Genomic DNA, 9,570 nt, shown 5'->3' with positions numbered 1-9,570 from the left:
TGTACGTTACGTCAGTCTGTAGTCCTTTAGAAAGGCGCTTGTCGATGACGACACCGCCCCTCGCCTTTATTTTGCGTAACTTCCTGCAGCACTTCCTTTTCAGCGTAACGCGACGGGCAGGACAAGCTGCAGAGATGAGGTTAGACCCGATTTAACCAAAAAATGTCTAAAAACTGAACTATACACACGTCTAGAGCCGGTAGTATTGGTCGTATAAGTAAATAGAATCGTATTCTTGTGTAGCTTTTATTTTAGTCGGTTCAGTTTCTCTGAATTAGTTGAAGCTAACTGTCCAGCATGGCGCCGGCTCATCTGCTGGTGTAACTTCAGGTTACGTTACATAAAATCCACCGTCATCCATAGCCTTAGAAGACATTTGGGGTTGCAGTCCACTGACGAAAGATTAGATGAACTGTTTTATATGACGTAATCATTTTTATTTTAGCGCTCTGCACCCATTTTGTGGCTTTTTAAGAGCTACATTACAGCAGCTGTGATACAGTGGTTTCAGTGAGGCACTTATACGACTATATCCTGCTGAATGACTGCGAAACATAAGTGGTTGCTTTTTGCCCTCTTAACACTCAGATGATCATTTGGCCATTTAGGGCGGTTGATGGCTAACTTTTATGACTGTTCCTGAAATCTTGATCATCGTCATCTCGCACTTTGCACTAAAGTTTGACAAACAGATGACTTCTAAGTGACTTGATAACTGAGTGCTGCATTAATTTTAGGCATCGACAATAAACCAGTGTTATTTATCAGTTATTGCCACTTCATCAATAGAGTAAGAAAACTACTTCATAGAATCATGGTTACACCTAAATGCTTACAATACTCCGCCCAAGTTCTGATGGTTCCTTTTATTTAATTTTTTTTTGTTGTTGCCCTTATATAAATGTATGTCGATGTTAAAATTATTACCTTTGTACCTTGATCATGTCGCTAATATAGACACATAACTGAATGAAGCAAGTTTCATTTGGTAAAATGTTTAATGACATTTTACATTACATTTACATTGATTATACTAGTTTTGATGTACATCACATTGGTCAACTGATATTTTTAAAACCAGCTCCTAATTTGATCAACTGACTGATGATTACCTGTAGTGGCTTTTAACTGATTTTATGTTGTTTTCTGTTACAGTAAGGTCTCCAGGGACACGCTGTACGAAGCCGTAAAGGAAGTCCTGCAGGGCTCTGTGGCCAAACCAAGGAAGTAAGTTGTGATGAAGAAAGGTGTTGTGACAAATAAACTGCAGGACATATGTCTGACCTTTTGTCTGCTTGTAGGTTTGTGGAGTCAGTGGAGCTGCAGATCAGCCTGAAAAACTATGATCCCCAGAAGGACAAGCGTTTCTCCGGCACTGTCAGGTTCGACCTTTTACTGTCTCACCCAACCTTTTCCCTGTGTGCTTCCAGCCCTGTCTGAGTGTAAACACAGCCTGTTACATGGCACGAATCAGACGAAAACTCTAAAATCCAGACAGGCCAGGGGCAGACATGGAGAAGTACTTTGGGTAGTCTGACTGAGCCGACTCGGCTTTAGCTGAGAAAGGCGAAGCAGGCGGACCCCTACCCTGGGTCTTAAAACATGAGGGGAGGCTTTGAGTGGCTGAGCTGGTAAGTTCACGTCCTCAAGCCGACCAATTTGCGTTTTTATGACCAAAGAGGTCAGCTGGACACCGGCCACTCGGGTGGTATGGGTAAGAAGTTTTCTATTACACCGCAAAATCGGGAAAGTGTCATTTGGTAATGGCAGAGTACATTAGATTCCATTTGTATAAAAAAGCTTCATTATAGATATATTTCTAAAATCACAAATCAGTCGTGTGTAGTAAATGGTGATCTGATGATAATATTGACCTACTTTTTGTGTATGTAGGGTGCACATGATTGTTGTGATTTCAACAACAAAGAGCTTTTGAGAAATGCATTAGTGATCATGGTTAAACACAGGTCTTCTGTCAGCCATGCCCTGCCGTCCTACCACTTGATACCCCCGGGTTTGAAGTGTGGTTTCGAGCACCGCCACTAACTGTTTTGTTGATATGCAGGCTGAAGACTCTCCCCAGGCCCAAGTTCTCCGTGTGCGTCCTGGGAGACCAGCAGCACTGTGACGAGGCCAAAGCTGCCGACATGCCACACATGGACATCGAGGCTCTCAAGAAACTTAACAAGAACAAGAAGCTGGTGAAGAAGCTCGGTAAGAAGTTAACATGACCCAAAAGACTGTCTCGGGGTGCACAAAGAAGCAAGTTTGACAGCCCAGGCTTTCTTTGCATTAGTGATTTTGTTAGGTTTACTTCATCAGGCCCAAGTCTGTTCCTATAAAAGGGAATGTTTGATGTGAAATTTGACTCGTCTTCCACATAACATGGCCTGGTCGTCTGCTGCTGTTGTACTGACTGCATTACCTGCAGTGTAAAACAGATTTGGCAGCACATCAGGACCAAGCACATTTGTGCATTCTCTACATTACCAGCTGAATGGTTGCAGCTTTCAGTGGCAGTGCGTATAGTTTGTGTTGCTGTAACGTCACTGCTTTGTTAGTGGGATCACTCGCATACAGCTCAGCCAGTTTGCAGATATGTGCTCTGTCAGCTGTATTTCTTTGGATCACTCAAACAAAACATTGTCAGAAAAAGATGGGTGAATTGATAAACTGCCCATTTCAATTCTGAACACTGAACAACTGAGCGGGTTAGCTGTGCAGCATCAGTTGCCGTGATGATCTAATCAGGTTAAGAGAGCCAGCTTTGCAACACTGAAAACTGACTGTAGGTTCCACATACCTCATGAATCCACTCCTTTTGCTTTGTAGCACAGCCCGTCTGATCAGCAGTAATTAGAAGGCTAACAGGCATCTGACTGTTGTTTCATGTTGCCCTCTTTCAGCCAAGAAGTACGACGCCTTCCTGGCCTCTGAGTCTCTGATCAAGCAGATCCCTCGTATCCTGGGTCCTGGACTGAACAAGGCCGGCAAGTTCCCCTCCCTGCTCACCCACAACGAGAACCTTAACACAAAGGTGGACGAGGTCAAATCCACCATCAAATTCCAGATGAAGAAGGTGTGTTCAAGAGTTTGCCGTGGAAAATCTTTTATCTTTTTAACAGTTTATCTGTCATGAAAGCTGGCATTCTATTGGAGAAGTTGAACATTAGGTCAGTGAACAGTAACAGTGCTGTGTGTGTTGTAGGTGCTCTGTCTGGCTGTGGCCGTCGGACACGTGAAGATGACCGAGGACGAGCTTGTGTACAACATCCACCTGGCTGTCAACTTCCTTGTGTCTCTGCTGAAGAAGAACTGGCAGAACGTGCGTGCCCTGTACGTCAAGAGCACCATGGGCAAACCCCAGCGCCTCTACTAAATTACAGCTTTTCTATTAATAAAAGTGGAGATGCTCCAAAGTTTAGTTGTCATGAGTGATTTTTATTTCCTTTATAAAGTTAAGCAGAAGGTTTCACAAGTGTTCCAGTTTGGAGCCTAATGTTGGTCAGTAATAATGTAATTTCATAAACAAACAAACTTGCTTTGTCAACCTGAAATTTATATTTGGATAAAAAAAAGAATGCTCGTAAAAGAAATTCAAGGTTCCCACACAGACAGACATGCAATAGATGTGTATGAAGTACAACACAAAGCAACAAACTGGTACTATGGTTGAATGGATGCGGAAAGTCACAGTAGTGGTTGTTACGATCTGGTCTCTAGGGTCAGCTGGATGTAGCAAAAACGTGGTGTATTTGGTTGAGTTGAAGCGAATTGTTGCTCAGTTGTTTCAGTTTATACAACATTTGCACTGAATTCAAAAATATGCTGGAAATCACAGTGTTTCTAGTGTACAGACACTTCAAGTGCCTTAATGTGGGATGCGGACTGTTGCAGTCTCAGTTTTAACCTACATGATAATTGTGGTAGAAAGAACTCATGATAACAGCGCAGCATCTATAGAAAATTAAAAAAAAAAAAAGAACACTCTTAAGTATGGATGTCGGGGGGTGGAGAGAATCTGCACTTTGGGTTGTATTGATGTTGAGTATCAACCAGATAGATACTGTCGGGTTGATTTGAGATCATTATATTAAATCTGTATTATTAACATAATATTAATACTTTATTTAAATTTCATTAATATCAGTGCTAGTTTATTGTGACACCTGGAGATGATTTTTAAAGGAATTTTGACGAAGTAGCTAACTTATAATGGTGTGCAGCTGAACGAAGTGAGGTCTGCTCCATTGTAGTCCAACAAAAGACTAAAAGAATTTATCCAATGAGTCGGGGCCAAACTGGTTGGTGGTGGGATCAACCCAGCTGATGGATTCCTGGGACCAATGCCTGCCTTTGTCCCAGGTGACGGTGCAGCTTCAACATGTCTTTCTATGTGCCCACTATGTGCCCACCAGTCAGCGTGGGAGAACCAGAACTTCTCTTTATGTCTTCAGTATGTCGTATAATTTATAATACAGCATGTTTGACCTAGCACATTGGATTTCTCACCCAGGGCAACACTAATGTTTACTCGATAAAAACACGGCTACCCATGAGCCTCTTGGGTCCTGCTCTGGTTTGACTGTGGATCTCTTAATAGGATTATCTATTCTCAGTACAGGAGAAAGCCAGAGGAAGACATGAACCAAAGACGTGCATGTGAGAATCGGTTTGTGTTTTTGGAAACAATGAAAAGTCAACTAACTTTGACCATGAAGGGGATTTGAATTATTAAGTCAGGTTTTTCCTCAGTAAGACGTTTGGGTTCATCAGTAGAGGAAACTAGCGGGCGTAGTGATGAGCGCTGAGGTGAGTCTGATAATCCACCCGTGTCTGTAAACACCTTGTATTTAAGGCTTGTGTCTGCAGCTGATGTCTCGGAATTGTTTTCAGCCCGATGCAGAGACAAACGGTCACAACCTGCCCATCGTGCGGGACAGCGAGGACAGTGATGAAGGTAAAACCTAAAAAACATGTTCATACAAAGTCACTCAACCAGTGTCACGCCTTCAGGTTCAGACTGGATTGATGTTTTTAACAGAAACCAGTCAGGAGGAGCAGCCGGTCACATGCTGGAGCGACCTCTCCATCATCGAGCGTGTCGGCCTTAACAGGTGCAACATCCAACTGCTACACACAACATCAGCACATATTAGCAGATTTCATTTAACTGAGCTCTCAAATCTGTTGTTTTGTCACAGTGTGGAGATGCCAGAGAAGGATTTGGAGGTGAGTCTGCCACACTTCTCATTCAGTGTGAGACTAGACAGCATGAACAAAAGTTAACACTGGAATAGATAGTAAAAATAGCTTTAGATTTGTAAAAATTAAAAAAAATTAAAAAGATTTCATACATGAACACAGATTTGATTAGCGACCAACCATTTTCTAAGCTGTTCTTAAAGAATAGAGAAGGTAGAAAATTCTCTAACCCCAACAGGAAGACTGTTCCAACTTTTACAAACCCTTACAGACAAAGAGTTTGGACCTGTAGATGTTCTCCTGAACTGGACCTCACAGTCTCCTCTGCAGACCGATCTTGTAGGCCTACAAACAACATTGCTCTTTTGTTTAAATAACTTTTTAAGCGGTGGTGGAGAAATGCTATTAATAATTTTATAAATTCAGCAAGCATATTTAAGTATTTTAAGTTTTTAAAAAATCAATAGATACTAATCAATACTTCTCTAGAAGAGCACAGTGGTGAAATGAATAAGTTTACACTTTAATTGACCTCTCATACAGTTGCTCTGTAGGTTTTAGAGACGTAACACTGGCAAGAGACCAAGTTACGAAACAGTACTCAATATGAGACATGATCGTTCAATGGAAGTAAGATTTTGCAGCATCATTTGATTTATAAGGTCTGATTTGCCTAAAATTTTTGCAGGTTGAATTTTATAGTGTTAGCAACTTTTTAAATGTGTTTATTAAACGACAGTCTGGAGTCTAATACGACCCCAAGATATGTGAAATGGGACACTAGTTCCAGCTCCTCATCCCCAATGTAAACATTATGTCTTGGCTGTTCTATTTGTTTTTCCAGACAGTTTTTTTTTTGTATTCAGTATGAGACAGTTGTTCTGAAGCCAGTCCTGTATCTTGTTCAGGGCATTACCGCATCATCTGCATACATCTCAACATTAAAACCAGGACAAATATCAGGAAACTCATTATTATATAGTGAGAACAGTAGAGGCTCCAGGATTGAACCCTGAGGAACTCCAGCAGAGCTGCTGAGATGAGGGATTTCACACCGTTGACCATTTTAGTCTTTTGTAGTGGCTACATGTACATTTTCATGTACTAAATATTACAGTCAGTGTGTTCATTTTACTCATTGTGTCTGTTTTATGTGCTTGTAATGTTTTAAATGTAACATCTTTGTTTTGTGGTAAATCAGTGCCTGTTTTCAATTGCAGGCCCATTAAAATCACATAAAAGTTACTCTGAGTCTCAACAGAACATCAGACAAAAGCATAAACATTTAAAATGTGAGGGTGCACTACAAGCCTGAGTGAATTAGATTATTCTTTTTCTTTAAGGCGGCCTTCACTCAGATCGCCCTGGCTTTCCGCTGCGATCAGTACACCCTGAAGCAGAGGCTGCAGGCGGAGGAACACGCCCGGAACCTGGCCGAGGAGAACGTCCAGCTGGAGCTGAGCAGAGGCAGAGAGACTCTGGAGGTACAGAATGTGACGAGTGATCTGAGGTTAGCGTCCGTGCTGCCAGCAGAGAGGAAGTACATGTGTGATTGTTGTGTTTCAGACTCTGAAGGGCCTGTGTTTGGACAGCAAGCGCAGTAAGATCCTGCAGAGGCTGGAGTTGTCTCTGGACATCCTCGGAGGGACTGTAGAGAGAATCTCCAACACAGCCGAGGTGCTCGGTGCCGTTCACCAGGTACAGTGAGGCTCCGTTGATCCTGCTTTGTTTCAAGATGGTGCGGTTGGACTTCAGATGCTTTCATTTCACTTCATTTGGTTTTATATCAGGAAAAAACAGCAGAGGAACAAGATGAATCCCCAACTATGGGTCTAAGCTGGTTAAACAGCATAGCATTTTGTATAAGGCTTTTTTATTTCAATGTAAATGAATGCTCACTAAATATCATACAGCCTTTAACAGACAACAAGGATGCCGTTGGTTGTTGAAGGGATTTGTTCATGATTGATTTAAAAGTTAATATATTACAAATGTTACAAGTCTTTCAAATAAAATATCAGATTTTGTTTCATTTGACTTGGGATAAAAGTCCACATTACATAACGTACGGAAGGTTTGATGATGTTGTTTTTGTTGAATCCAATAATCGATCAGCCTGCTGTGTGCAGTTAAACGTCAAGTCAGAATTATTAAATCCTGCTACTTTTTAACCAAATGGATCTGCAGACTACTTTAGATTTTTTAAAAAAGGCCCAACAGAACTTTTTCCTGATCATTAACAAACAGAACAGTTGGTAAACAACAGCTCATGTCCCATTTAGAAAGACAGATGTAGGTTTGTACACAGTTTGACTACATATGTAGAAATCAGTGGCACTATTCAGGTAAATATGCAAAATCTTGGCAACCTAAACCCTCTCTAATATTAATCTGCAGCACATTCTTTATGTACGTGTCCAAAGCGAACAGCCCCTTACAGTACGAGGCTGTGATCTTGCTACACTCTCAAATTTCATTCTTTGTTTTTTTCAACAGGAGGCTCGAGTGAGTCGAGCAGTTGAGCTCATGGTGGCTCACGTTGAGAGTCTGAGGAGGCGACATGACAGAAATGCAGCAGAGCTGGAAGAAGCCAAGAAGATGGTGCAGCAGCAGAACTCCTGCAGGAACAGCCTGGATCACGGAGCCTCGCCAGGTTTCTGACACCTCCATCTGTTTCGTGGGTGTTTGTCTTGTTCTGCTGTCGTGCAAAGTTTTACTGATGACTGGGTCTCTCGTTGCAGATTCAGAGGACAATGAGGGCAGAAAGAAGGGCTATAAGCAGGTGTGCAGACATGTGGCTTGTTATAGCATCTGGAGAACTCCTCTTCCTTCCTTTGATCCGCCTTTTGTTTTGCTCTTACTTGTCTTTTTTTTAATAGAACAATCTCCGGCGAAGAGTCAGCATATCAGTAATTACCAGCCAAATTCAGGTGAGGTTCTTTTGTTCGTGAACTCTCTCACTTCCTTCACAGATGTTATCATCCTCGCACCATAATGAGTTCCCTCTTTGTCTGCACAGGAGAAGAGAAGGCTGAACTCCGAGTCCAGCTTCCCTACCCTGACCAGGGCCGACAGCTACCCGGTGGATGAGAGGTGAACCAGAGAATCAAACGCTTCTGCTTTAAATCAGGACTATTTGGTAACATTTGGTGTCAAAATGTTTTGTTTCAGGCCACTTGAACCGGATGAAACTCCGTCAGAGACTTCAGCAGCTCCTCCAGAACACCCAGAACACTCTCCCATCTCCAACCCAGAGTGCCCCTCGACTAAACCAGTGACCGCCAGAAAGACACTAAACAAAAAGTATGTTCATGGAGGTGGACAAAATAACAGTGTGGTGTGTCGATTAACATATCTGTCATTATTACTGTTTAGGATTTCTGTTGTCATTCTATTCTAACATATTTTACCCAGTTTGTGGCCGACACATCAGCATTTCAGAGAGGAACTACTTTAAATAAGAATAGATTGTTTTCACATCCTTTTTGATTTGTCAAAGCAAGAAAAGTACAACTACTGGCTTTAAATAACAGGCATGATTAGTAGTATTAGTATTGCCTGTGCTTTTCCTACTTTGACAAGTCTAAATGCCTGCTGCTAAAAAGGATTAATTGCATTAAATGTTTGAGCTTCAAAAAAGCCTCATTTGAATTTTTGCATCTTCCGAAACTAGCTTACAAAGAGGCCAGATATTTTCAGTTTTTGGTGCTTCACTCATAAAAATGCAAAATCATGTCAACACAAGGGTTCAAAACTGCAAACTGACCTCTTTGGAAATGTAGTTGTAGGAGTTAATTGGTCAGTTTGTTTTGATAAATCTGGATTAGTAACCAGGTAAAGCAGGCCGCACACTCACTGTAGTGTATTTAAGGACAAATTTCTCTGGTGACATGCACCACACAGGCCAAAATATGGCACCCAGTGTAACAACAGAAGTATAATACGTTAAGTATTCCAGGTGATATTATGCTCACATGGCTAAAGAACACTGTGTTTAATTAATTTATCCATTTCATAGTGGTTGGTCGCTGCAGCTTGAGGCAAAATGGATTTGGAGGGATGTGCTTCATGAGCTCAAAGCTTATTCAGCTTAATCAAGCCCCCTTGTGGTGTGAGAATGTCTGATTTTATTCGGAGCAAATATCTGATTTACACCTTATCTTCTGCCTTCCTGGAAACAAATAGAACAGAGACTAAAAGATGTTGCATTTTACCACAAACAGCCTCAACAGAAACCATTAGAGTAAAGAAAGTGAACTGGTATTTACTGATGCTTTATTACTTTTTGTATGATTTTGCCTACGTTGTGTAACTGTGGACTCATTTTATTGGAGGACAATATCTAACGTAGCTGCCTTCATTGCA

The 9,570-nt window shown here is 41.5% G+C and overlaps 2 protein-coding genes across 2 annotated transcripts; both read left to right on the top strand.

Annotated features, from left to right (window-relative positions):
• The first annotated feature begins 61 nt into the window (after positions 1–61).
• rpl10a (ribosomal protein L10a) lies at positions 62–3,419 on the top strand. Its single transcript, XM_008296496.1, has 6 exons — positions 62–139; positions 1,156–1,227; positions 1,302–1,382; positions 2,066–2,214; positions 2,907–3,079; positions 3,209–3,419. The coding sequence occupies exons 1-6, from the start codon at positions 135–137 to the stop codon at positions 3,377–3,379; spliced, it is 651 nt and encodes a 216-aa protein (XP_008294718.1). The 5' UTR covers positions 62–134; the 3' UTR covers positions 3,380–3,419.
• Positions 3,420–4,800: 1,381 nt separating this feature from the next.
• Positions 4,801–8,666, top strand: LOC103368393 (lymphoid-restricted membrane protein). Its single transcript, XM_008296768.1, has 12 exons — positions 4,801–4,812; positions 4,897–4,960; positions 5,045–5,117; positions 5,205–5,232; positions 6,549–6,689; positions 6,772–6,903; positions 7,702–7,858; positions 7,947–7,987; positions 8,085–8,135; positions 8,225–8,298; positions 8,377–8,522; positions 8,620–8,666. The coding sequence occupies exons 1-12, from the start codon at positions 4,801–4,803 to the stop codon at positions 8,664–8,666; spliced, it is 966 nt and encodes a 321-aa protein (XP_008294990.1).
• The last annotated feature ends 904 nt before the right edge of the window (positions 8,667–9,570 follow it).

This window comes from Stegastes partitus, unplaced genomic scaffold, assembly GCF_000690725.1.
Source record: "Stegastes partitus isolate 25-593 unplaced genomic scaffold, Stegastes_partitus-1.0.2 Scaffold24, whole genome shotgun sequence".
NCBI lineage: Eukaryota > Metazoa > Chordata > Actinopteri > Pomacentridae > Stegastes > Stegastes partitus.
The sequence above is the reverse complement of the archived record's forward strand: the minus strand, read 5'-3'. Positions and strand labels throughout refer to the sequence as shown.

Excerpts from the sequence above, each read along its gene's own strand:
- LOC103368393 (XM_008296768.1), top strand. Across the intron at positions 7,988-8,084 it reads GAAAGAAGGGCTATAAGCAG|AACAATCTCCGGCGAAGAGT; the intron begins GTGTGCAGACAT and ends TTTTTTTAATAG. Across the intron at positions 8,523-8,619 it reads CAAAAAGTATGTTCATGGAG|TTTGTGGCCGACACATCAGC; the intron begins GTGGACAAAATA and ends TATTTTACCCAG.
- rpl10a (XM_008296496.1), top strand. Across the intron at positions 1,383-2,065 it reads CGTTTCTCCGGCACTGTCAG|GCTGAAGACTCTCCCCAGGC; the intron begins GTTCGACCTTTT and ends GTTGATATGCAG. Across the intron at positions 2,215-2,906 it reads GAAGCTGGTGAAGAAGCTCG|CCAAGAAGTACGACGCCTTC; the intron begins GTAAGAAGTTAA and ends GCCCTCTTTCAG.